The sequence below is a fragment of the Chlorocebus sabaeus genome, chromosome 2 (assembly GCF_047675955.1).
Source record: "Chlorocebus sabaeus isolate Y175 chromosome 2, mChlSab1.0.hap1, whole genome shotgun sequence".
Lineage (NCBI taxonomy): Eukaryota > Metazoa > Chordata > Mammalia > Primates > Cercopithecidae > Chlorocebus > Chlorocebus sabaeus.
In genome coordinates, this window is record NC_132905.1 from 100,333,151 (window position 1) to 100,360,393 (window position 27,243).

The window sequence follows — 27,243 nt, forward strand, 5'->3', positions numbered from 1 at the left end:
AATTATGTGCTACTCTTACAAATGATGTAATTGAGGAATATTTAATGTCATGAAAATCCATTTACACTGCAGTATTAATTTGAAAAGTAGGGTGAAGTCTCTCATTTCTTGAAAATTATGCAGACATGTATACGTGCTTGTATGTGTATAGTCGTATATGTGTGCACACATATGTACATATACATATGTATACCAAATACTGACTTTTTTCTGCTGGCTTTTTTTTTTTCTTTTTTTAGATAGTGTCTCTGTTGCCTAGGCTGGCTCTCACTACAACCTCCACCTCCCAAGTTCAAGCAGTTCTTGTGCCTCAGCCTCCCGAGTAGCTGGGGTTACAGGCGCATGCCACCACGCTGAGCTAATTTTTTGTATTTTTAGCAGAGATGGGGTTTTACCATGTTGGCCAGGCTGGTCTCAGACATCTGGCCTCAAGTGATCCGCCCGCCTCGTCCTCCCAAAGTGCTGGGATTACAGGTGTGAGCCCTCGCACCCGGCCTCTGGTGGCTCTTCTGTAGTCCAGATTTTCTATGATAAAATCCTGTTTTGTTTTTGTATTAAGAAAAATAAATCTGTGAGTTATTTTTAAGAGCCAACAATGATGTTCCTTATAACATTGTGCAGAATAGTTGTTAGATGGAAACTACCTAAATTTCCACTAATGGGATAATGGTATGTTATGGGGTATTTTGGTTTCTACATTAAAATGTTAACTATTTGTTTCTTAACTTTTACATTGCTTAGTGTTTTTATTTTGTTTTAGGTAAACTTTGGAGTCGGAGTTTAAAACTAGCTTATACTCTACTTAATAAACTGACAAGTAAGAACGAACCTCTGCTTAAACCTGGAGACAGAGTAAGTAACTAGAATGTCACTTTGTTGGAATGAGCAAAAGCAGAGACTTCGATAATCTGTTTCATTGAAATTAGTGTTCTATCATTTAGTTAGAATTACAGCATTAATAAAAGGGATTTAAAATCAGCAGTGAATGCTGGACACGGTGGCTCATGCCTATAATCTTAGCACTTAGGGAGGCCGAGGCGAGCGGATTGCCTGAGCTCAGGAGTTTGAGACCAGCCTGGGTAACATGGCAAAACCCTGTCTCTATTAAAAATACAATTAGCTGGGCATGGTGGTGCGTGCCTGTAATCCCAGCTACCTGGGAGACTGAGGCATGAGAATCGCTTGAACCCGGGTGGTGGAGGTTGCAGTGAGCCAAGATCTCGCCACTGCACTCCAGCCTGGCAACAGAGTGAGAGTCCGTCTCAAAACAAACGACAACAAAAAAAATCAGCAGTGAAAAATATGGCAAAGTTTGTGATGTAGAGTAAAGCAACATTCTTTTCCTGCACTCCTTGTTTGTCCACTGTTTCTTCATCTTCTTTTCTGTTTGACTTCATATATGTTAATAGTAAAAATGTTAGATTCCAGAGCTTAGAATTTATGAATTAAAATCTAAAGTTCTGAAACCTTGCTATGAAACTCTGTATTTTTATCTCCTTCCCTATTCTATGTGTCCAGGTAACTTCCTTGTACCTATCTGCCAAAATGGGATGCTGGAGGCTTATTCTCTTGTGCTGCACTGCCCTGTATGGCTTTTGGGGCTATTTAAATTAGCAAAAATTAAATAAAATAAAAAATACAGTTTCTCAGTTGCACAAGCCACATCTCAGGGGCTCAGTAGGAGTGTGGCTAGTAACTACAGTATTTATAGCTCAGAGGTAGAACATTTCCATCATCATAGAAATTTCTTTGGGGCAGTACTGCTGTAGGCAAGCTGGACCAGACCCGAGGGCCTCTGGTATACTACAAAGTCCAGGGTGGAAAATAGTTGAGAACGTGGTGAAAATCAATACACCAGTGAAATCCTGTAGTGAGAAGGTCACCTGTGTCAGATAACCCAACAAGTGAACTGCAGGTTAACAAGCTGGCAGACAGTTCCAAGTAACTCTTTCAGTGCCTAACTCTTTAATGTGAACTATTAGCCAAGGACTTTTAAGAAGGAAATGTCAGTATGAGAGAAAATACCAAAAGACAAAGAAAAGGAAAAAAAGAGAGGGAATGAGAGAGAGACAAGAAAAGTAAGGAAGGAAGGAAAGAGGAAACAAACTTGAAGGAAAGCTAGATGTAGAAAACAATGTTTCTAAAAAGTGAATATTAATATTCTTGGAAATCAGATGAAGATGTTTCATAAGTCAAGAAAAGGATGCCAGTAGGAAAGAGAGATGGAGAGTGGAGTAAAATAGGACAAAAAGACTCGATCAAGAAGACTCAATACCTGACGACTGATAACTGGAATCCAGAAAGAGAAAGGAGAACAGAAAGTGAAACATTTTAAATGAATATAGTAATTCAGGACAATATCTCAGACCTGGAGAGTGTCAGTATTCAAGGATGCACACCAAAACACATGCCCGTAATATTGCATAATACCGGGGTACAGAAAAGAATCCCAGAGCGTTCAGGGGGAAAGTAGGATGTACACAAAGGATCGGCAATGACAGTGGCTTTTGGGATTTCTCATTGGTAAAACTGGAAGAGAGTGGAGTGATGCTTCAAAAATGCAGAGGGAACACAATTTTTAACTTACAATTCTGTTCCCAGAGATTGAACAGGTGTGAGATGGTATAGCCATTTTCAGACATGCAGGACTCAGAGACGTTTGGCTCACGAGCACGTTCTTGGCGAGTTCTTAGAAGATGTCCCTCAGCCACATGAGTGAGTAGGGTGCAAGCAGGGGGACCACAGTGGATATCCCCAGGACGATCACTGGCAGCAGTCCAGGGAGCAGCACAGCCACCATCAGGAGAACCGAGACCCCAGGGTGGGGTGGAGTCCTCAGCACAGCCACCATCAGGAGAACCAAGACTCCAGGGTGGGGTGGAGTCCTCAGCACAGCCACCATCAGGAGAACCAAGACCCCAGGGTGGGGTGGAGTCCTCAGCACCCACCATCAGGAGAACCGAGACCCCAGGGTGGGGTGGAGTCCTCGGCACCCACCATCAGGAGAACCGAGACCCCAGGGTGGGGTGGAGTCCTCGGCACCCACCATCAGGAGAACCGAGACCCCAGGGTGGGGTGGAGTCCTCGGCACCCACCATCAGGAGAACCGAGACCCCAGGGTGGGGTGGAGTCCTCGGCACCCACCATCAGGAGAACCGAGACCCCAGGGTGGGGTGGAGTCCTCGGCACCCACCATCAGGAGAACCGAGACCCCAGGGTGGGGTGGAGTCCTCGGCACCCACCATCAGGAGAACCGAGACCCCAGGGTGGGGTGGAGTCCTCAGCACAGCCACCATCAGGAGAACCGAGACCCCAGGGTGGGGTGGAGTCCTCAGCACCCACCATCAGGAGAACCGAGACCCCAGGGTGGGGTGGAGTCCTCAGCACCCACCATCAGGAGAACCGAGACCCCAGGGTGGGGTGGAGTCCTCAGCACCCACCATCAGGAGAACCGAGACCCCAGGGTGGGGTGGAGTCCTCGGCACAGCCACCATCAGGAGAACCGAGACCCCAGGGTGGGGTGGAGTCCTCGGCACAGCCACCATCAGGAGAACCGAGACCCCAGGGTGGGGTGGAGTCCTCGGCACAGCCACCATCAGGAGAACCGAGACCCCAGGGTGGGGTGGAGTCCTCGGCACAGCCACCATCAGGAGAACCGAGACCCCAGGGTGGGGTGGAGTCCTCGGCACAGCCACCATCAGGAGAACCGAGACCCCAGGGTGGGGTGGAGTCCTCGGCACAGCCACCATCAGGAGAACCGAGACCCCAGGGTGGGGTGGAGTCCTCGGCACAGCCACCATCAGGAGAACCGAGACCCCAGGGTGGGGTGGAGTCCTCGGCACAGCCACCATCAGGAGAACCGAGACCCCAGGGTGGGGTGGAGTCCTCAGCACCCACCATCAGGAGAACCGAGACCCCAGGGTGGGGTGGAGTCCTCAGCACCCACCATCAGGAGAACCGAGACCCCAGGGTGGGGTGGAGTCCTCAGCACCCACCATCAGGAGAACCGAGACCCCAGGGTGGGGTGGAATCCTCAGCAGCAGGGGACATTCACCGCCCTCCTGAGTGGGTGGTTATTTGGAAAATGATACTGAAGGATATTTGACCCATCTGAGGGAGTATTTTAAAACAAATTAGCTAGAGAATACACAGAAAGCAACACAAGTAGAAAGAAAAGAAAGGAAATGTGTACTTGGCTATAAAAATGTAAACTGTTTAAGAATAATACTTTATGATATGTTGTGCTCATAGATGAGATTTTATGTAACGCTTTAGAATGAATTTAAGAATCACTAATTTTCTTGAAAAGCTTTCTTACAAGGATAAAGACTTTCAGATGCTTTCTTGACTTACAAGAGAATCTCTGTGGTTAGGTGAATCATAATAAAATTGACAAGGTCACAGTGATTGAGTTGAAGAAATTGGTAGCAAATTCTGCCTCCTATAATATTACACTTTATAAAAGTGAACAGAGCTCTTCGTAACGAATTCTGTAAAAATATTCTTTCCCTACCAAACATCTAGTCTCAAGGTTATAGGTTACAGTTCTGGGCAACCACTATTAAAACCAAATTTTGAAGGAGAACCTTGCCCTTTTCAACAAACAAACTTGTTAGAAACTAAATTTCCAGACCTCAAGTACAGAATATAGATACGGCTTAAATTTTGTCTTACAAAGTGAACGCTTACTGGTTATTCATTGTTGTGTGTTCTCAAAGGCTGTAAGTCAGCAGTCTCTACTCAGTTAAATAGCTGTTTGGACTTGTCCCTTATGGTTTCAAGCACAATTATTACAATATTTGGGGCTTACAAAAATTTTATTTTGTAACTAGCTTTTAATTTAACTAGATACTGTAAAAATTGGAAATTCGGAATATTCATTTCTTTGTACTGTTGTAGGTGGCACTCGTGTTTCCGAATAGTGACCCTGTGATGTTCATGGTTGCATTTTATGGATGTCTCCTGGCAGAGCTGGTTCCTGTCCCCATAGAAGTGCCATTAACGAGAAAGGTAGCAAACCCATGGCTCAGGTCCCACATGGTTCACTTCTGAACTTCACACCAGCGGCATCTTACTTCCTTTTCACTGAGTGTGGGCAGGCAGCAAGCAGCTGTCTTGACAGAGGAGAGGAAGCTAGCGGTCGACAGGCTGGCCAGGACTCAGGAGAAATCAGATGCCGTTTGATCCGACTCTCTTCTTGTTGGTGAGAGGGTCACTGAGAACCGTTTTGCTGGTGATGCTCCCACACCACACTCCTATGAGGTGGAGCTGTTCTGTCATCTACATGAATTTCCCAACAGAAATGATAGCCAGTTTTTCCTTTAATGAATAGAATTATGGTTCAATAAGATTTTGTTAAACTTTTCCTCAAAACCATATATTTATAGAAAATAACTATTATTTCTTAGGGACAAATGTATCATTACAGTGATGTAGCTCACTTCTCAGTGGCAGTTTTGAATAAACGAGATGGAAATTATCTTGTGTTTCTATTCACTTACATGACAGTAGGCAGTTTCTGTTGCTGATAAATTGTTAATGTGCGGTCTTGCTTATCTAGGTATCTATAACATTTTGAATACAAATATCAATAATCTGATTACTGAAAAAAAATATCATTTAGGAGTAGACAAGGCCTGTATTTGAGAAAATCGGCTTTCTGTCATCCTGTCCCAGAATTCAGGCAGTCGTTAACATGAGCATTATCCACAAATATTCAAGAATCCCAAAAGTAAAATTAGCAATTAAAACTCGTGTATCTCAAAGGATAATATATTATGAGCAGATATTTGAATGCAGTGATTCTTAGGAGTAAAACTAGAGATTTGTCAAATATATATGAAGAAAATGGCAAAATACTGCTGAGGGACACAGAAGACTTGGCTACAAGGAAACATGTGTTTCTGTGTAGAAATAATTAATATTGTTAAGGACCAGGCCTCTCCAGATTAATTTGTAAATTTCAAACATGATTCAATAGAAATTTCAATGCCATTAATTTTGGAGTTTGTTAAAAATGCTTCTAAATGTCATTTGTGAGAATGAACTTTGAGAAATTAGCCCATTAAACTTTGTATTTCACCACAAATAGAAACCAAAATTATCTTTTAAATTTAAACATAGTTGTCACATTTTAATGAAGTATTTCCATGAAAAGATCGTATATATCAATAATAGGACTGAATTATTCTGGAAGTTTTGTGAGGGATGAAAAAAAGATATGTTCTGTGCATGGCCTGGAGCACCAAGGGTCTGGGTCTGGGTGTGCTGTGGGCACCCGCCCCCACACGGTCACTCTGCTTTCTGCAGGACGCAGGCAGCCAGCAGGTCGGGTTTCTGCTGGGCAGCTGTGGAGTCTCCTTGGCCCTGACCACGGACGCTTGTCAGAAAGGCCTCCCCAAGGCACAGACGGGAGAAGTGGCAACTTTCAAAGGTGAGGCTTCCCAAGGGAAGAGGAGTCAGTGTTCTGACTGTGGTCTGTGTTAAATGCGTGGTGTTCCAGAAATTAAACATGACAGAGGTGACTGGATCTTCAGCAAAAGTGATCCCTTGTTCAAGGCCTTGGTGAATCTCAGTTTCCATCTGGCTTCATGTCTCGACCTACACTGTCTGATATGGTAGCCACTGGCCGGATGTACCTTTTTAAATTACATAAAATGAATTGAGACTAAAACTTGCACTCGCACTCCTTCGTCGCTCAGTAGCTAGTGCTGCGTGTTGGAGGCGCAGGCTTCGAGTGCGGGGAGCAGATGCCTCTCTGACTGCTGGCTGTTGTGTCCTGTCTGCGTGTCACAGGTTGGCCTCCCCTCTCCTGGCTGGTGATTGATGGGAAGCATCTAGCCAGACCCCCCAAGGACTGGCACCCTCTGGCCCAGGACACAAGGACTGGGACCGCCTACATTGAGGTAATGACCGTTCCTAACTCAGAGCATCTAAAAACGTGTCCCACAGGCTTAAGTCTTGCTTTTCCTAAGAATATAAGTTACTATTCTTTTTTGTTAAATTTCGGCCTAAGAGTTCTTGTTTTATCTCTGCCCCAGAAATACAGTGTCATATAGATGGTTGCTCAGACCCTTCCAGGTTTCTCTCTTATCTCATTCTCTCCTAACTGGCTCCCTCAGGATGCAAACAGTTATGAGGGAGCCCATGGCGCATCATTGCCCTCGGGCACCTGCCCAAAGGAGCCACAACTTCCACTGAAGCATCCCCTCAGGGGCCAGGGCTTGCCATGCACCTGGGCCTAGCAAGATGATTAGAGGAGAGACACTGACCGCTTCTTCTTTTGAAGATTCTGTCAGTCTCCATTCTGTCTGTTGTCACCTCTAGAAATACCACATCATGTTTTTTTCCTTGAAATCTTTCAGTATAAAACCAGCAAAGAAGGCAGTACGGTGGGGGTCACAGTGTCCCACGCATCCCTGCTGGCACAGTGCCGGGCTCTGACCCAGGCGTGCGGGTACTCAGAAGGTAAGGGCTCTCAGGGATGGGGTGGTGGCCCCTCCAGCCTCACACAGACACCTGACCTACCTAATCATGTGACTGTCGCTGCATCTGTCAAAACCACCCCGGGTGCCTTTGCCATTAGTCCAGGTCATGCCAGGTAGGGAGATGCACCGTCTTTAGCATGCTTATGGGGTCTCTGTGGTTGTGCTGGCCAGGAGGGCACACGGCGTCTCTTAGCAGAGTCCAGGCAACCCCATCAGGCTTGTTTTCAGTAAATGCACATGGATGTTGGTTTATGGAACATGGAAGCTATATCCCACTGACACATTTATACACAGTGCTGGGTTCACAGGCCTGCCCTGGGGGGCTGGCTTACTCTGTGACATACTGAGGGTCAGGGTATTCATTCAAAAAGAGGAAAACACTTTTAGTTTTCTATTACTGTATCTGTGACTGTAGTTTTGACCTTAGCTGTCATGCATATAAATATATGATTTATATTTTATATTTATCTTTATAAATATATGGTTTATCTATATTATGATTATAGATGATCTCTTGGTATAGTCAGCACCTGATTTACTTCAAATGTCATATACTTAGGGAAGTATTTTTAAATTAATATTATTTAATTGATAAGTACTAATTGTATATATTTATGGGGTACACCGTGACAGATAATTTAAAGAACTGTAAAAATGGACTCATAGTAGTTTTCTTACATTGTAATACTGGAACTGAACAAAGCTACAAAGTGAAATTGAATGGTTTAAATATCTAAAATACAGGTGTTTAGGCCAGGTGCAGTGACTCATACCAGTAATCCACTACTTTGGGTTGCTAAAGTAGGAGGAACACTTGAGGTCAAGAGTTTAAGACCAGCCTGTACGACATAGTGAGACCCTGTCTCTACAAAAAAAGGGAGAAATTTTAAATAAAATTTTAAAAAAGAAAAAAATAGGTGTTTAAAAGCAAGGGGGTAAGTTGAGGGCACAGCTAAAGCTTTTACTGGAGATTTGGAAAATGATTTTAGGTATTTTTTAAGGGCTTTATTAAATTTAAAAAGTTAGATCTTTCAGATCAAGCCCCATGACTTTCTTTGTCTTCAGCCCAGAGCTAATCTTACATATGTCACCTATAATTTGGGTTCTTTAGCCAGGCGTGGTGGTGTGTGCCTACAGTCCCAGCTACTCGGGAAGCTGAGGTAAGAGGACCGCCTACGCCCAGGAGTTTTGGGCTGTGCCAACCAGGTATCTGCACGAAGTTTGGCAGCAACATGGTGACCTTCTAGGAGTGGGGAACAACCAACTTGCTAAGGAGAGGAGAACCGACCCAAGTAGGAAAGGGAGCAGGTCAAAACTCCCGTGCCGATGAGTAATGGGATTGTGCCTATGATTATCCCCTGCACTGCAGCCTGGCAACATAATAAGACCCCGTCTCTAAATAATAACAGTAATAATTTGTGTTCTTTAGCCAACAGAGAAAGGATGTTTATAGTACTGTTATTCATAGTGCAATAGCATTTCCTGGCACACAAATCAAACCTCTCCTATTCACCTTTGGAGTGCTGTGGCCTTTGGCGAGAAGCCAGGTCTGCCCGTAGCCCCAGGCTCTGCCTTTCTGCCTGTGTGAGGTGGGAGCCAGATCTTAGAGAGGACTTGGCCAAGTGCTCTGAGCAGAGAGCTGTGCTGGGAACCCTCAGTACTGCTCTCCACTCCAGCTTCCTAAAATGTGTTAGCTGCGTGTCTCTGGATGAGAAAACGGGCAGAGGAAGAGTGACTTTCTGAAGGGTGATGTGAACCACCAGCTCTTATAGAGGAGAGATGCCGGATCACGGTCTCTGGGTGTGAGAATTGAGGAGATGTGTAGAGTTGAGAAGTAAGAATATCCCTGACAGTTTTTCATCCCCACCTCTTGATTCTGAAAAGAATACCCCATCAAAATACCTGATGAAAAGATGTGGAGAGGCCAGGCGCAGTGACTTAACATCTGTAATCCCAGCACTTTGGGAGGCCAAAGCGGGCAGATCACTTGAGGTCAGGAGTTTGAGACCAGCCTGGCCAACATGGTGAAATCCCTTCTCTACTAAAAATACAAAAATTAGCCGGACATGGTGGCGCATGCCTGTAGTCCCAGCTACTTGGGAGGCTCAGACGGGAGAATTGCTTGAACCTGGGAGGCGGAGGTTGCAGTGAGCTGAGATTGCTCCGTTGCACTCCAGTCTGGGCAACAGAGTGAGACTCCATCTCAAAAAAAAGGGAAAGAAAAGATATGGTGACACCTTGTACAGCTTCTTCAGTATGTGATGTTCCCGTGCCTTGTGATTAGTGCTCAGCATGGTTCTCGGTGTTAGTTGCATGACCTTCTACTCTTATGTGTTTCCAGTAATAGATAACCAAGATTATTATTAATTGGTATGTGGTATTTGGAAATGCTGTATCTGTTCCCTGAAACTTACATGTTGATGATGTACTCACCTCAGAATTTCTCTAGAAAATGCATAGGGCTTATTGAGAGGGTTGCTCAGTGGTTTAACCTTCTTTGTCTACTTGCAGCGGAAACATTAACAAATGTGCTGGATTTCAAAAGGGATGCTGGTCTGTGGCATGGAGTGTTAACAGTGAGTGTTGTTTGCTGATGACTAATTGTTGGAACAAGGGATTGAGATGAACCCAAGCCTCTGCCTGAAATGTTGGGAGAGTACATTGGTTTTGTTTTGCTTTTTCTGGTGTGGCTCGGGCCCACTCGCCCTGAGCGTGTCGGCTCCCCCACAGAGTGTCATGAACAGGATGCATGTGGTCAGCATCCCCTACGCGCTGATGAAGGCCAACCCGCTCTCCTGGATCCAGAAAGTGTGCTTCTATAAAGGTAACGGATACCATCGTCACGGCACTCACCCTTCTTTAGGGAAATCTCTTGGAACTGACTTTTGGTGATTAAGAAAAAATAAAGCTGACATGTGGAACTGCAGATGTAGGCTGAGGAGCCATGAGATATCTTTCTTGGTCACACCCCTGCCCAGGAGTATGGGGGCTTTCTCTGCCTCGGGCATAGCCCTCAGGGTTTCATGGGTGATGTGGTAAATAGGGCCACTTGGTGGGGTCTGGGCCTTGCTTCTCTCAGCAGTTGAGGTGCCTCTGGGGACCAAGCAGGAGGCCCCAGCATGGCCACACCTGCACAGTTGGCAGTCTGTGTCTTTGCCCTGTGGAGCTCAGGCAGGCACTGGATCACCTGGGTCACCCATGTTGCCTTGTTCTACCTGCTGGGCTGTGCCCCTCTGGACATGTCTCAGAGCAGTGTGGAGCGGCAGCTGTCTCTTGTCTGTCCTACTTTATGGAGGGAAACTGAAACTTGGGTGGGTGTGGGGGGATTGCTGGATTCCACATGCTAGCCAGTGCAGGAGCCAGACTGAGACCCGAGACCGTCTGTTTAGCTCCTGGGGTCCTCACACTTCTCAGCCAGCACCAGGGGTTTGGGGAGGGACAACGTGAGACGTAGTGGGCACATAGGAAAAGAACAATATGGAGCTTCTAAGAAAAAATTAACGTTAGAAATGGATCTGAGCTTTTTATGTCTAAATTGTACCTCAGAGTTGATTTTTGTGGAAAAAGGTTTGAGGGTTAGTTAGACTGCATGTGAGAGAGGGCTGCAGAGAGCTTCTGACCTGGGAGCTAAGTGTTGTGTCTGTGTGTGTACACCTTTGTGTGGGATGAGGTACACGTGTCTATAGGTGTGTGAGGGTGCCAGCCCTCGTGACACAGGGATGTCTGATGTCTGTGCCGTCCTCTCTCTGCAGCTCGGGCCGCGCTGGTGAAGTCGCGAGACATGCACTGGTCTCTCCTAGCTCAGCGAGGCCAGAGGGACGTCAGCCTCAGCTCACTGCGCATGCTGATTGTGGCCGATGGCGCCAACCCATGTGAGTGAGTCTGTGTGGCTGGGGCATACCCCACAGTGTCCCCTTCTGCAGACCAAAGTAGAACACACTGAGAAGCAAAATTGAGGCGTTTGCACTGCCAGTGTCATATAGATACACATGTCCCATCATTTCTATGACACGGAACATCTTGTTGATTCACTGGTTTATCTCATGCGTGTTTATTAGGCCACTAAATTTAAAAGCAGTTTTAATATGCTTGATGAAAGGTACAGGCCTTAATGAGAGTCATCTTTCTTAAGAAATTACCAGATTGTGCTGTGGCTTGGGGTTCCTGTTTCTCTTTGGGCCTATCCCCAGCCTCCTGCCCTTTGTCCTGGTGCACCCACATCCCTGGCTTCTGGCTTAACTTCTCCCACCAGGACCCAAGCATTCTTCCTCCTGGTTTGCCTAGATGTTCCCCACGCCCTCCCGGGAGGAGCTCCCTGTGGCTGCTGCCTGAGCACCTAGGACCTGCTGCGTGCGGCGGTCCCAGTGAGCACCTAGGACCTGCTGCGTGCGGCGGTCCCAGTGAGCACCTAGGACCTGCTGCGTGCGGCGGTCCCAGTGAGCACCTAGGACCTGCTGCGTGCGGCGGTCCCAGTGAGCACCTAGGACCTGCTGCGTGCGGCGGTCCCAGTGAGCACCTAGGACCTGCTGCGTGCGGCGGTCCCAGTGAGCACCTAGGACCTGCTGCGTGCGGCGGTCCCAGTGAGCACCTAGGACCTGCTGCGTGCGGCGGTCCCAGTGAGCACCTAGGACCTGCTGCGTGCGGCGGTCCCAGTGAGCACCTAGGACCTGCTGCGTGCGGTGGTCCGAGTGGGAACTGCTTTGTCAAGGCAGCAGGTGTGAGCTCGGGGGCCCAGGACTGTCCAGGGTCGGACTCAGTACCTCCTCTGGGGAAGCCTCAGGTGATGCTGGTCACACAGGGGCTCCTGTTGCAGCACATACCTGTTGACCGGGTATTAGGGGTTTTGTTGTTTGTTAACCTGCATCGTTGTCTCTGCATTGGAGACTACCCTGGATCAGAAGCTGACGTTTCATCTTATCCCCTCTCCAGTGTGACCAACACCCCTGTGTCCCCCATCTCTTGGGAGAGCACCCCACCTTTCAGCACCCCCAGAGCCTCTCATTCTCTTGGTCCACACCCAAGCCAGGCAGGGCCTGCTTCTGGATTCTGCAGTGCTGCTCAGGTCTCTGCGTCTCCACTCCATGCCCACCGCTGCTTTGTGGTCCACACGGTGGAGTTGGAGTATGCGTCTCCCCTCCAGCGTCTCTTCCCGTGGCACTCCCCGTCGCCGCACTTGATCCTAGCAGTGCTGTGCGGCCAGTCTACCGCCGCATGCAGCGCCCTCCTGTCCCTAGGGACGCCCCTTCTGCCCTTTGGAGCACCAGACCATTCATGGCTGACTTCCTTTAAAGACACCATCTCCCTTGAAGAGCATGAAGTCCGAGGGCACCTGTGAAGGGACCCCTTCCTTCTGCTGATGCAGCCCGGTGGTTCCAATGGCTGCAGGCTGTGCTGACTTGAGCATGTGCAGCCACCAGCCGTGGCCTGGTACGCCCCCAAGAGCATGTGCTCCTTTTGAGTCAGTGGCCAGCCACCCCCTCCATGCTGGCCCCCAGTTAGTGCTGGCGTTCCACTCTTGTTGCTCTGTGCAGGGTCGATCTCCTCCTGTGACGCCTTCCTCAACGTCTTCCAGTCCAGAGGTTTGAGGCCGGAGGTCATCTGTCCTTGTGCCAGTTCTCCTGAGGCGCTGACTGTCGCCATCCGCAGGTAACTTCATTCCTTGCTGTGTCTCGTGAGCACTTAGTTGAGTCCTCTGCATACAGCTGAGTTATCCTGGAGCTGTGCCTTGCCCGTTAGGATCCAGGCCCATTTGTACGGCAGCACCTTGGTGCCTGGCTCCCCACTCTTTGCCAGCTTGGGTTTGCGTGGGGAATTGGGTAGCAAGACTGGGCCATACTCTGGATTCTTGCAGAATGCCGGCTCGTGATTTTCATAAGTGCTTCCTAAATTAGAAAGGCCTTGTCATGTCATCTGTAGCCGTAGTAAACATTACAACCTAGGAACTCTTTCTTACTCTGAGGCAGGTGTCGGTCAGCCGTGGAGTCTGTGGGAACCATTGACCTTCCTGGAGAAGCGCCCGGCCTGGTGCTTAGTGCCCGGCCACCCACCTCCCGGGAGGCCTGTGCTGCTCTTGTGGAGGTTTTCCTCATGTCATCTTTCTCAGCCTGGAGGGCACATTGAGCCTGCAGACTGCCCTGAGTGTCCTTGTGTGTGGGTGTGGGGCTGCTGGCCCTTCCTGTGCTCCTCACCCCCCTCCTGAGGTTTCCTTTCCCCTCATCTCACCTGCCCCACCCCCAGCTCCATCCTGGGGGCAGAACTCACTGTGCTCACAGCTGAGGTGTCTTAGCCTCAGTTGTAATCTTGTGTTAGCGTCATATATTCATAAATGGTATGTATTTCCACACATGAAAGTAATCCTAAGTTTTTATAAGTCACCCTAACGTGGCCAGGCACGGTGGCTCACGCCTGTAATCCCAGCACTTTGGGAGGCCACAGCAGGTGGATCACCTTAGGTTAGGAGTTCGAGACCAGCCTGGCCAACATAGTGAAACCCCGTCTCTACTGAAAATACAAAAAATTAGCCAGGCGTGGTGATGGGCGCCTACAGTCCTGGCTACTCAGGAGGCTGAGGCAGGAGAATCGCTTGAACCAGGGAGGTGGAGGTTGCAGTGAGCCAAGATGGCGCCATTGCACTCTAGCCTGGGCAACAAGAGTGAAACTCCATCTCAAAAAAAAAAAAAAAAAGTAACCCTAACTTTTTAATCACTTAACATTAAAAAAAAACTATTGTCGCCTACAAACTATAAATTATTCTTCATTCTTTTGTTCTGTGGTGATTTGTTTTGTGCAGCTGTATAATTTTTTTCTTATTGGAGGAAACACTAACATTTGTTGCTCAGTGTTCAGTTACTATTGTGTATCACAAACAACAACAGTCATTTTGTTGTCTCTCATGCTTTCTGTGGGCCAGGAGCTTAGGAAGACCTCTGCCAGGTGGTTCTGGCTTACAGGAGATGGTGCTTGGACAGGAGCGGTGAGGGGCTGAGACAGCCTTGTGTGTGTACCATCTCATGCCCCCACCTGGTCTCTGAGAGTGGGCTGCTCTGGGCTTCCTTGCAGTGCAGTGGCCTCAACACAGTCATTCTGTTTGCCTGGCTTTGCAGGGCTCCAGCCGAGTGTCCCAAGACAATCGGGTAGAAGCTGAATTGATGTTTCTGGCCTGCATTAGAAGTCACATAGCATCACTGCCACTGTCGTCACAGAGGCCCTTTTCCCACTGAGTGGAGTGTTGACGTCACATTGCAGAGGGGCATGTAGTTTGGAGACATTGCAGCATCTTTAGAACATGCGTTTCTCGCAAGTCTGTAACATGGAGCCGTGGCTCTGGTGCAGAATCATGCTGCAGGCAAGGTGGGCCCACTTCCCTGGAATTTTATCCCCCTAGTCAGTTAACCCCATGGTGGTTTTATTTTCTAGGCCACCTGATCTGGGAGGACCACCTCCAAGAAAAGCAGTCCTGTCAATGAATGGTCTAAGTTATGGTGTTATCAGAGTGGATACTGAAGAAAAGTTGTCAGTCCTTACTGTTCAGGACGTTGGTCAGGTGATGCCTGGAGGTAAGGGACATAACCAGAGTGGGTCTTTGTCCATGACTGATTGACGTAACAAAAAGGGGTTTGTTTTGTTTTGTTTTGAGATGGAGTCTCGCTCTGTCACCAGGCTGGAGTGCGGTGGTGCGATCTTGGCCCACTGCAACCTCCACCTCCCAGGCGATTCTCCTGCCTCAGCCTCTTATAAATGCTCCAGGCTTCATAGTAGTGCTCTAGAAGCAAGCATGCGAGTAGAAGATTTTTCAAGAATGTTTTTCAATGTAAATTGGAATTTTACTTTGTAAAATATTTGCTCATTTTTTTCCCTCCCTTTGTGTTAAGTTTAAAGATAAGCTAAAATATAAAGATGTGTGTATGCCCTGTGCAGCTCACTTACAGTTCTTTGATGTTTGGGAAGATGGTAATAATAGCTCACTGCGTTCCAGGCACAGGCTTCATACTTCACAAGTGTTGAAGCATTTAACCCCATGACAACCATGTAAAGTGGGCAACTCTGAGGAAAATGGTAATGTTTGTGAATAGCTTGATAATTAGGTTATCTAAGTAAGTTGTAGCAAGCATGTATCATGGTAGAAGCCTCATGGAAGCTTCCCAGAAATTCCTCTATATCAGAAAGGCCTATGTGAACTGTTCTGCAGAAGTCAACTCTGTAGGCCTGACCATCATGTTAGATGTTGGAGGTTTTCCTTGCCAGCCTGAGGCAGAATCTGGCCTGGCCCTGGTGATAGTCGAGTGGAGACACTATCACATGGTCTGAGGCTGCCCTCCTTGTAGCCACCCCACAGCTACTTCAGCTTTCCTGCCCCCTGTGATGGCCCTTCTGGGGTTCATGGGCAGCTGTCTGGGCCCCTTTTGGTGACTTCTAGAGGCAGGGCCCCATCTCTTAGTGCAGTCTCCCCCTTTCCAGTGCGGCCCTGACTGTGTTAGGGGTTGCAGGCACTGCGAGAGGCTCAGCATCCTGGCCCTTCTGCCTGCAACTCTGCCTCCTGCAGGCGGCTGTGCTGAGGGGCTGTGGCTGCTCAGACCCTGTCTGTGGGTGGTGCTGGCAGCCCAACCATCTCTAACCTGGATCCAGCTGGTGCCTGATCCCTGTGTGTGCACAGATGTTGGGTCCTCACTGAATAAGACTGAAGCGTTTCAGCCTATGTTTCTGGCTCTACTTTTTATTCATATGAATAGCATCATTTTTTTCCTGTAATTCTTCTCAGAAATAGAACAGTCTTTCACAGTGCTTGAACCTGTGGGTAAAACATTTTCACACATAGCAATCATTGGGGTGTCACTTATTTACGTTATGGGGAAAATACAGGTAACTGTTTAAACTTCCCTGGAAAATCTTGATGAGGTTGTGATTCTGAATGAATCTAAGGAACATCTGTAGTTGTGCGCGTATTATTTGTAAAATGTAGATTAGGACATGACATGCGTGCGCAGCACTCCCCCAGGCGTGCACACAGCACACCCCCTTCCCCAGGCGTGTACACAGCGCTCCCCCAGACATGCACGCAGCGCACCCCTTCCCCCAGGCGTGTACACAGCACACCCCCTTCCCCAGGCGTGTACACAGCGCTCCCCCTTCCCCAGGCGTGTACACAGCGCTCCCCCAGACATGCACACAGCGCACCCCTTCCCCCAGGCGTGTACACAGCACACCCCCTTCCCCAGGCGTGTACACAGCACACCCCCTTCCCCAGGCGTGTACACAGCACACCCCCTTCCCCAGGCATGTACACAGCACTCCCCCTTCCCCAGGCGTATACACAGCACACCCCCTTCCCCAGGCGTGCACACAGCGCTCCCCCAGACATGCACACAGCGCACCCCTTCCCCCAGGCGTGTACACAGCACACCCCCTTCCCCAGGCATGTACACAGCACTCCCCCTTCCCCAGGCGTATACACAGCACACCCCCTTCCCCAGGCGTGCACACAGCGCTCCCCCAGGCGTGTACACAGCGCACCCCTTCCCCCAGGCGTGTACACAGCACACCCCCTTCCCCAGGCGTATACACAGCACACCCCCTTCCCCAGGCGTGCACACAGCGCTCCCCCAGGCGTGTACACAGCACTCCCCCTTCCCCAGGCGTGCACACAGCGCTCCCCCAGGCGTGTACACAGCGCACCCCTTCCCCCAGGTGTGTACACAGCACTCCCCCTTCCCCAGGCGTATACACAGCACACCCCCTTCCCCAGGCGTGCACACAGCGCTCCCCCAGGCGTGTACACAGCACACCCCCTTCCCCAGGCGTGTACACAGCACTCCCCCTTCCCCAGGCGTGCACACAGCACTCCCCCTTCCCCAGGCGTGCACACAGCACTCCCCCAGGCATCCATGCAGCACTCCCCCAGGTGGACCTCTGTTTCCCATGACCCTCCACAGCCCCCAGGCTGTGCCCCTTGTGGCACTGAGCCCCATGGTGAGTCCTACGGGTGATTTGTCTTCAGCAGTTTTTTGATCTGCCCTGTGTAGGCCTGTAGCATTTGTGTTCACTGTGATATCAAGTGTGTTGTGGTGCTTTGTGGCTTTTTGTGACCTTGCTCAGTCTCTGTGTGCTTGTAAGTGTTGTGTGGCACTGACGGCCGCCTGGAAGCACAGACAAGCACCGCCTTCCACATCAGCCAAGCACGGCTGCATTCTCTCTGCGAAGTCTTTTATCTGATTTGTGGCAAAAGGCAGCAAATACCTGGTTGTCTCTTTCTTTTTTTACTGTCTTTGAAGATGAGAATACATTAGAAAAAACTCAAGAGGCACAGAAAGGACAGTTCCTAGCTGACCCAATGGGTTAATTGATTGCTAAGTAACCAAGTTTTGTTGAATGGACCATTGCCATTCGTTTGTGCGTCTCATGCTTTTGTGTGAGGCTATTTCTGGAGGCCTTTCTGTGGCAGAGCTGGGGACTAGGCAGACGAGATCCCTTGCGGGAGGGGAAGGCAGCAGGTCGCCGAGAGTTGGGTAGGGTGCACTTAAGTAAAAACAGAGCTGGATGATGGGGCTGTGGGAGGAGTCACGCGGAGGCCTGAGACATCCGTGCTCCATGAAAAGGTGCATATGTGCAGATTGACCCCCAAATGCGGAAAGAGCCGAGAAACTGAAGAAGGAGGCAGAAGGATCGTGTGTCAGTAAAGGGTGGTTCGTTGGGGAACTTAACAGATGGAATCCTGGCCTTGAGTGGCTGCAAGACAGGTAGACGTCTGCGCTGCAGCCCTCCAGACCCAGGGCCTTTCTCTTGGGGAAAAGCATCCGCGCTCTGGAAAGAATGTGCACGTGACTGAGGGAGCGCCCTGGGCCTCGTAGCCTGTGGTGTGTGCAGCAGCATCAAGATCGTTTTGGAGGTTAGGCAGAACTTAGTAGGTGTTTCTCCATGAAGACGTCTTAGAGGCACTCCTGGACTTAAGATTAGTCTGGAGTCACCTGGTGGATTCGCATTAAAATAAAGTTACTAGGAAGGAGGCAGGCACGGGCAGAGTTCTGTCAGGCTCTGGAGAGGAGCTGGTCCCAGGCTCATGTGTGGTGATGGTCAGGAGCCAGGGCCGGCAGCACCCCCCATGGACCCGAGAGAGCAGTGTGACAAGAGGAGGCACAGGGTTTATTTATCATAGTAGAGGAAATATTTTGTCAGCCCGGGCTTATTACATGAAGGATGTGTTGTACTTTCTGGTCACCTTACATTGATTATAAAAAATGTTACATATAAAATATGAAGACTTACAGCTAGGTTGCATGTGTATCGTCCGTATCATAAAACTCCTTATAAGAAGATGCTGTGTATATAACATCCTGTTTCCGTAACTGCACATACAGCAGCAAGGAGATCTTTGTGAATGATCCATTTAAACACGTTCTTTATTATGTTGAGTTTTTTTCTCATTTTAGCTAATGTATGTGTTGTGAAGTTAGAAGGTACCCCTTATCTTTGTAAAACTGACGAAGTGGGAGAAATATGCGTCAATTCCAGTGCAACTGGCACAGCCTACTATGGATTGCTTGGAATCACGAAGAATGTGTTTGAGGTTTGTCCCTTTTCCTGACTTTCATGTTGAAGTTAAGTTCTGTGAGCACTCATGGGGCCCCAGGTGTGCTGGGTGCTGGGGCATTGCAGAGGCTGCGGGGATGGTCTCTCTCCACACAGGCCCTGCCGGGGCTGTTGGCACATGGCCTGCACACTCTTGTGTGTCCTCCCAGAGTGAGGGCAGGGCCAGGACCAGGCACGCTGTGGAGAGCTGGGAGTCAGCGTGCTTCCCACAGTCCTGCATGGGAGAAGGGCGTGTGGGTGGGCCTAGTGGCCGATAGGAAGGCACTCACCGTGGCCCCATGGGAGAAGGGCGTGTGGGTGGGCCTAGTGGCCGATAGGAAGGCACTCACCGTGGCCCCATGGGAGAAGGGCGTGTGGGTGGGCCTAGTGGCCGATAGGAAGGCACTCACCGTGGCCCCATGGGAGAAGGGCGTGTGGGTGGGCCTAGTGGCCGATAGGAAGGCACTCACCGTGGCCCCATGGGAGAAGGGCATGTGGGTGGGCCTAGTGGCCAATAGGAAGGCACTCACCGTGGCCCCAGGGAAACCAGCCCTCTGCTGCATTTGCATTGTTGTGATATGAGTTGTTCAGGACAAGTCTAGTGAGGTCAGGGGAGGCCAGGCACCCAGAGCAGAGGTAAAAGGGATGCTTGTGTTCTGCCTCAGGAGGCCTGCCCAGGAGATGGAGCAGCCAGGCCAGAGAAACTGGGCCTATGCAGGGCCAGCCTCCTTTTTCCCCCGATTGGCAGGTGTACACATGGTGCTGCGTCTTCTGCTGCCTGCTGGGTCTTTTTTCCCCCTGGCCAGCAGGCGTGCACATGGTGCTGAGTCTCCTGCCACCTGCTGGGTCTTTTTGGTCAGTTGTTTGGGGCCACAGCCTGATCGTGCCCCTCTCCACTCTGTGCAGGCAGTTCCGGTCACCGCAGGAGGAGCACCCGTCTTTGACAGGCCATTCACCAGGACAGGCCTGCTGGGCTTCATCGGGCCTGTGAGTATGTCCTCCTGTACCAGGACTGGCAGTCAGAGAAGGTAGGGGGTGTGACTAAGGGACACCTCGCTGCAGTCCTGCCCTTGTCCCAGCCATTCCTGACCTCCCATGTGGCCTTGGTCGGTTGTGCTGACCTCCCTGCCCATCACCCTACCTGTGTGCAGGGCCGTCCACACCTCCAAGACCAGTGCACAGTCCTGCACACAGGCCCAAGTCGGGAGTCCCTGGGGTGGATGAGGATGTTTTGCTTTTTGTATGGATGGCACGTTCGAGAGTATTCATTATATCATTCTTTACCATTTTGGATGTCTGAACTATTTAAAAATAAATACTTCTATTTGTAACATCTTGGTCCAGTGTTTCTCTCAACTGGGCAATTTTGCCCCTTCCCTCCCAGGGGAATTCTGGCAACTTCTGAAGACATTTTTGCTAGTCACAACTCAGGGAAGGGGAGTGCTCCTGGCATCTAGTGAGTACCTAGAGGCCAGAGATGCTGCTCAGAGCCCAACATTAGCCCAGGACAGCACCTGAAACGGTATTGTCAGCCCAGAAGGTCACTGGTGCCGGGTTTGGGACCCCGCCCTTAGCTCAGCAGTTTTCAGTCTTTCACAAACTCTACCCACAACTTGTTTCCCACTTGTGATCCTTTCCCTTCCTGATGCTGCCCCAGCAGCCCCCATTCCTTCCACACAGCCTGCTCCTCTTCCAAGCCTGGCTTGTCTGCACGGGGCCTGCATTGCAGGTTGGGTCTGTGGGGCGTTGACCCGTCTGCAAGGCGCTCGAGGCTCCTGTGCTGTTGGCCCCTTCTTGGGGGGCCTGACCATGGTCCTGGCGCATCCAGCTTCTGCTCTTGTGGGTGGAGTCCTAACCCACACCCTTTCCTTCAGGACAACCTGGTCTTCATCGTGGGCAAACTGGACGGGCTGATGGTCACTGGAGTTCGCAGACACAATGCAGATGACGTTGTGGCCACCGCGCTGGCCGTGGAGCCCATGAAGTTTGTCTACAGAGGCAGGTGATGCGCTGCGGACCCCTGTGCTGGGAGTAGATTCCTTCCATTTACAGCTCGGGAAGTCTTTCTGCAGTAGATGGAAAGCCCAGCAAATTTGAATTCACAAAGCCTAAAAGTTGTACATCAGAAAACTCCTAAAGTAAAAGGAAAATAAGAGTTCCTTCAATTCCTCAAGAAAATAAGGTTTTGATGCACAATTTTAGGCAAAGGCTCAAGGGGACAAATCAGAGAGGGAAGAATTGAGTAAACCTAAGGAGAAGTGGGTCTAAGTTCCTAATAACCTTGGAATGTGAATTAAAACAGAAAAGTGCCATTTTCTCTGCAAGACACACAGCACCCTACATTGCCTCTGGAATAAAAATCAACTCAACTTTTCTACATGTGTAAAGCAAGGACCTTAGAGATTCTCTTGAGCAAATAAATAGACATCTGGGCCTATGCCCCTGGGCACCGGGGCCAGGAAGAGAATTTCGCTCCTTCTGCTCCCAAGCTCTTTGTCTGGGAGGAAGCTCTTCCCCTAACTGGTCCACTCAACCAGCCGCCTTTTTAAATTTTATTTTTCTCAAGGGGTTGCCTTTTTTTTTTTTTTTTTTTAAATGGCAGGACCTCACTCTATCGCCCACGCAGGCTGGAGTGCAGGAGCATGATCCTAACTCACTAGAGCCTCCAGCTCCCAGGCTTCAAGCAATCCTCTTACCACAGCCTCCTGAGTAGCTGGGACCACAGGCATGCACCCCACACCTGACTAATTTTTTGATTTTTTTGTAGAGATAGGGTCTCTCTCACTATGTTGCTCAAGCTGTTTTCGAACTCCTGGGCTCAAGCAATCCTCCCTCCTTGGCCTCCCAAAGCGCTGAGATTACAGGTGTCAGCCAATGTGCCTGGCCAAGGGTGTGCCTTTTGTTACTCAAACTAAGGTACTTGGGAGCCAGGCCAGACCCTGCCTTTGAGCAGCCCTTAAAGCAATTGCAAGGGGATTCTGCAAAGTGGTGTGTCATCATGGTTAGTCTTGAGGAAAAAGCTCAGAGGATGGACAACAGAGAAGGTGGGAGATTGCTCAGGGGACTGGGAAGGGCAGGCTGTGCTCATGCGTGTGTGCACACACGTGTGTGTGTACATGTATGTGTGCATGTGTGTGCAGGGGGAGGGGGAGGGTGGCACAACCAGGGTCGTGACCTGCCCCTCACGGCAGAAATGGGGGACACGTTGGGCAGGTGTCCTTAGGGATAACATCAAGTAGCCCAAACCCTGCTTTGAGGTGGAACAGGGAGACCACCCCCTCACAGGGCCACCTGTACCTGATGGTACCTGGAGATGAAGCCCCCGTCCCCCAAGCAGGATCCTGACGAGGCGAGGCAAGCCTGAGTGAATAACTGGGGCCTGGGTGACTGCATCTGCAGGCAGAATAGCCTCCCTGTCCCGACTAGGGAAGAGCTGAGGAATACAGGAACTTGGAAATGGAACCACAACCAATTGAGATCATATGTGCCACTGGAAGAAGAGCAATAGAAGATTTGCAACATGAAATAAGATAAGAAATGCTAACAAAGTAATTGTTCAAAGAACACAGTAGATGGAATACATAGAATGGATACAGCTAGAGAAGAAGTTGAGAAGGTGGAAAGTCAGATTAGGGAACTACTGTGGAAGTGAAATAGGAACTTTAAAGGAACTATTAAGAGAGATGGGAGAGAAGGGCTAGTGTCCAGATAGCAAACTCAGGGAGAAGGAATGCATGGAGTGGAGCAGGGATTGTCTGAGGAAGCAGGTGGTTGGGGTTCTCTGGACTGGGAAATGGTCCACAGAGGGCCCCATGGCATGTTGAGCTTATCTGTATTCTCACCATGGACCACACAAAAGCCAAGCAAAACACGTCAGACTTCCCCACAGTGGAACTGGCACAAGATAACAGTGCACCCAATTTATCCAAATTGTTACTTAATTTTGCAGTTGTAATAAAAAATATTTTCAATCATGTAAATTTCAGAAGTTTTGACCCATAAAGGTCCATACTGAAAACAGTTTTGGTCAAGATACTAAGAAATAAATTCAGGAAGTGCTGTAAGATGTATGAGAGTAAGGAGAACTCAATAGTAGGTGAGGTCTGTTGTATAAATTGTGTGTGTGTGTGTGTGTGTGTGTACACACCAGTCAAGTCAAAGGAAAGGACAAGAGACGGTATATCCATAATATCCCAGAGTCAGAATGGTGTAGATATCCTAACATGATGAGTTTGGTGGGGAGAACATCTTCTTATTTTATGAAGGAAAAGACAGAGATATCAACTCAAAGTCTAAAAGAAGGAAAAGGCAACACAGAACAAAGGAGGACATGTTGAAATTTTTAAGATAGTAAAAACACGTCTAAATATACTAACCTCTATAAATGTGAATAGTAAAAGAGAGATGCAATCTGTTGGATTAAAAAAATATAATTAATAGAACTTTAGACAAATATTTGTGCACAAGGAAATCTACATCAGATTAAGTATTTTTTCTTGTAAAAATGTGTGTCTCTGGGGCTGTTTTGCTTTGTCCTGAAGTCCTCTCTGTTTTTTGTGACTTGAGATACATTTCAACCATCCTCAAGGAGATTAGAATGATGAGTTACTTTATGAATTTGCAGCAGATAGCCCCATTTGATAGACTGCATTTTAAATATTAGGACAGCCTGCCTCTTCCATTGTGCGGGTGAGAATGCATCTGTGTCTTGTCTGGCCTCTTGCCGTGTGGCGATTTCCATGTCTCATCCCTCAGGATCGCTGTGTTCTCTGTGACCGTGCTGCATGATGACCGGATCGTCCTGGTGGCTGAGCAGCGGCCAGATGCCTCGGAGGAGGACAGCTTCCAGTGGATGAGCCGTGTGCTGCAGGTGGGCACCCGGCACAGCCTATGGTTGGGTGACTCTCCCAAGCTGGCACCCCCACTCCTGTCCAAGCGCCAAGTGCTTGGCTTGTTCCGCCCTGTCCTCCTTGCTTCCAGCTTGTTTATCTGCATTTTTCATCGCAAACTGACAAATTATAGCTGTTTGTGTTTATGGGGTATGAAGTGATGTTATAATTTATGAATACTATATGGAATAATTAATGTATTCATCACCTTAATATTTTTTTTTTCTGATGAGAACATTTGAAATGCACCCTCATAGTGATTTTGAAATGTACACTATTTATGATATTCGCCAGTCTGTGCAATGTATCTCAAAGAAAAAACTTTCCTCCTCCTGTCTAATTGAGGCTTTGTGCCCTTTCCCCATCGTCTCCTCGTTGCCCCATCCCTCAGCCTCTGGTCTCAGATTTATGGATATGTGTACACAAATACAGTGTGTGTGTTTCCCCTTTCTGAGTTAAATGGTAGAAAACTGCACACACTCCTCTTCATTTTGTTTCCTCATTTAACAAAATGTCCAGAAGGCACTCCATTTCCTGGCCTGGGGAACAGGTCCACAGAGGGGATGTTCATGTCCCCTGCCCAGCATCTCCCCAGCCTCAAGTTGGGGGCCTGTGCCAAACAGGGTCCTTCCCTTTCAGGCCATCGATAGCATCCACCAGGTGGGCGTGTACTGTCTGGCTCTGGTTCCTGCCAACACCTTGCCCAAGGCTCCCCTCGGAGGGATTCACATTTCTGAAACCAAACAGCGCTTTCTGGAAGGGACACTGCACCCGTGCAATGTGCTGATGTGCCCTCACACCTGTGTTACCAACCTCCCCAAACCTCGCCAGAAACCACCAGGTTAGTTGGACCTAACAACAGGATGCTGTCTAGTCTTGACATTGGTAGCAGCCGTGTTTGTGGTTAGGGTGCAGCCCTGCTAGACCCTCTAGTGCAAACTGAGGTTTGTTCTGGGGCTGGGGTCAAGAGCCAGAGCAAGTGTACACCCCAGAATGGTGCCACCTCCTGCCTTCCTGGAACCAGCCACGCATGGGGTAACTTAACCACATTACCTCATGGTGGTTTCCACCTGCCTGTTAGGAACCAATTTTAATGATAAACTCAAGGATGGCATCTTAGCTTTGCATGGCTAGGAGATGGCTCCCTAGGACTAGAAATGATGCCCAGGATCATACTGGAGCTTAAAGTCAAAAGTGCCTCTGTGGCCGTGCGGTGGCATAAGCCATACCTGTCCCCAGGAGCCAGCTGCCTGCCTCGGCCCTGGGACCTGCCACAGACACTGGGTTGATGGGACCTTGGAAATCTCTCAGCAAATGGTCAACTTTCCTTCCCTCATTTTATACATTTAAAAGCTAATTTTAGAGTCTGATTTAACTTTAATGCAATTTTTCGTTTCTTTGGTCATGTTGATTTCCAGTACATGCCAAAGTTTTTTGTTAATTATTGAACACATATCACTAAATACACTAAACGTATTTCCTGATTTATACATAAAGTACAGTAAAGCAAAATATGTTAAGCATTTTGGTGTGACTGAGGCCAAATCATATCCTCAGAGATACGTCATGTAGTAAACTTCTCGATATGGCATGGTTTATGTTTGAGAGAGAGATTCTCTTTGTCACTTAGCATAAACCTTGTAGCTAGCTTTCTGAGTATTTGTGTCTCAGCAGAAAAGTTAAATGCCTCATTCAAGTATGTTTTCAAAATAAAAATTGTAACGGAAATAAAGTCACATGGTGATTATATATGAGAAGTTACCAGCTTCTCATTCAGAATCCCCCCATTTCTAGAGGTTGGACCAGCCTCCATGATCGTGGGGAACCTGGTTGCTGGGAAGAGAATTGCTCAGGCTTCTGGGAGAGAGCTTGCCCACCTGGAGGACAGTGACCAGGCACGGAAGGTGACAGGCCTGTTCTGGGGACGGGTGGACGGGTGTCCATGCCCCGGAGGTGCCAGTGACCAAGTCGCCCCCTTGTGCAGTTCCTGTTCCTGGCTGACGTGCTGCAGTGGCGTGCCCACACCACTCCTGACCACCCGCTGTTCTTGCTGCTGAACGCCAAGGTGAGGCAGTGTTGCACCCACAGGGATTGGAAACACCTGGGAGCCGGTGGAGCCCTTTGCTTGTCTAGTTCCTGATGCCAGTGTACTGGTTCTTTTCATGGTTAGAGAGTAGCGTGCCTATGGACTCAGCCCCCTTGTCTGGTGCAGCTCTCTCTGCCTGCCCTTTCCTTTGTAGGTCCCTTGTTTTCCACACATTTCACACAGTAGTATTTCTATTGATTTTGTGTTTAGCAAGAAAGTTTTCATCAGCTCAAGTTTTTAAAATTAAAAACAGTATACGTGTAAATATTCCTAAGTTTGTGAGCTAAAAGGAAATGTTTATTTTGTAAAAAATTAGCCATTTAGAATTTCTACATATGGTTACAACTTTTAAATAACCAATGTTGCTTCCTGCCCTGCTCCTGCTGCTTACGTGGAAATTCTCATGTGTTCCAAGTCCCTGCTGTGTGCATTCCACAGTGCTGGGAGCATTCCGGAAGTCAGGAAGGGGAAACTGTCATCTTCATATTCAGGTTGTGGGCAGGAATGCAAAATGTGGAAACACAGAAAGTTAAATAATTTAAAAACCCTGCAAGACTCCCTGTCAATGCACCATCCAAGCTGTAAGAACTCTTAAGCTTTGGTGTCATAAAGAGTAGGTCACTGTGGCTTAGAATATGCTGTTCTAGCTTTTGGTGCTGCTCATTGGAATTCAAAAAATACTTAATGATGCCTACAATGTGCACAGTACACAGTAATAAGATTAAAAGGACTCCTACTCTCAGGAGGTTTAAAATCAGTCTTTCCTGCCAGAAAACAAGGTCCGTAAGAGAGAGACTTTGTTTTTCTGGTGTATTGGAAGCATCTAGAACCATGCCCAGTAAACATTTATTTTATGATTGATTAAGTTCTAAAGCCTGCAAGCCAACCATTGATTTACCATTGACCAAGGTAAAATCAGCTTATGGTGAGAACCTCAATATCAATACAGTGGAGAGATGTGACCTGGAGTGCTGGGGAGGGGGCTTTGGATGGAACTGTGTAGCAGGGACTGTGAAGCAATGATGCCCAGTGGCTCAAGGCAGGAAAGGAGGCCAGTGTGGTGGGGGCCAGGTTTACCCAGGGAGGAGATGCAGATAAGGCTGGGGTCACTGGGTTTTCCATGAGGATGCAGTGGGATCCCGGGCCTTGGGGGCTTTGAGTCCCAGTCCAGTTCTCAGGTTCTGTCCTGATGGGGCCCTGACTCATATGGACTGGCAAA

At 48.7% G+C, this 27,243-nt stretch overlaps 1 protein-coding gene across 10 annotated transcripts in view; it reads left to right on the plus strand.

Moving 5' to 3' along the window:
• DIP2A (disco interacting protein 2 homolog A) overlaps positions 1–27,243 on the plus strand; it is a 112,119-nt gene that overhangs the window by 66,761 nt on the left and 18,115 nt on the right. For all 10 annotated transcript variants that reach the window (XR_012091111.1, XM_007971197.3, XM_073011397.1 and 7 more), the window contains 17 exons: positions 761–852; positions 4,900–5,010; positions 6,310–6,433; positions 6,796–6,905; positions 7,365–7,467; positions 9,999–10,063; positions 10,218–10,311; positions 11,240–11,359; positions 13,019–13,133; positions 14,904–15,043; positions 18,911–19,047; positions 19,956–20,036; positions 20,924–21,051; positions 23,805–23,919; positions 24,578–24,779; positions 25,733–25,842; positions 25,923–26,003. Coding sequence is in view for 9 of the 10 variants with exons in the window: in XM_007971197.3 (XP_007969388.2) it covers positions 761–852; positions 4,900–5,010; positions 6,310–6,433; positions 6,796–6,905; positions 7,365–7,467; positions 9,999–10,063; positions 10,218–10,311; positions 11,240–11,359; positions 13,019–13,133; positions 14,904–15,043; positions 18,911–19,047; positions 19,956–20,036; positions 20,924–21,051; positions 23,805–23,919; positions 24,578–24,779; positions 25,733–25,842; positions 25,923–26,003 (1,928 nt within the window). In the remaining variant the exon portion in view is untranslated. The remainder of the gene's footprint in view (positions 1–760; positions 853–4,899; positions 5,011–6,309; positions 6,434–6,795; positions 6,906–7,364; positions 7,468–9,998; positions 10,064–10,217; positions 10,312–11,239; positions 11,360–13,018; positions 13,134–14,903; positions 15,044–18,910; positions 19,048–19,955; positions 20,037–20,923; positions 21,052–23,804; positions 23,920–24,577; positions 24,780–25,732; positions 25,843–25,922; positions 26,004–27,243) is intronic.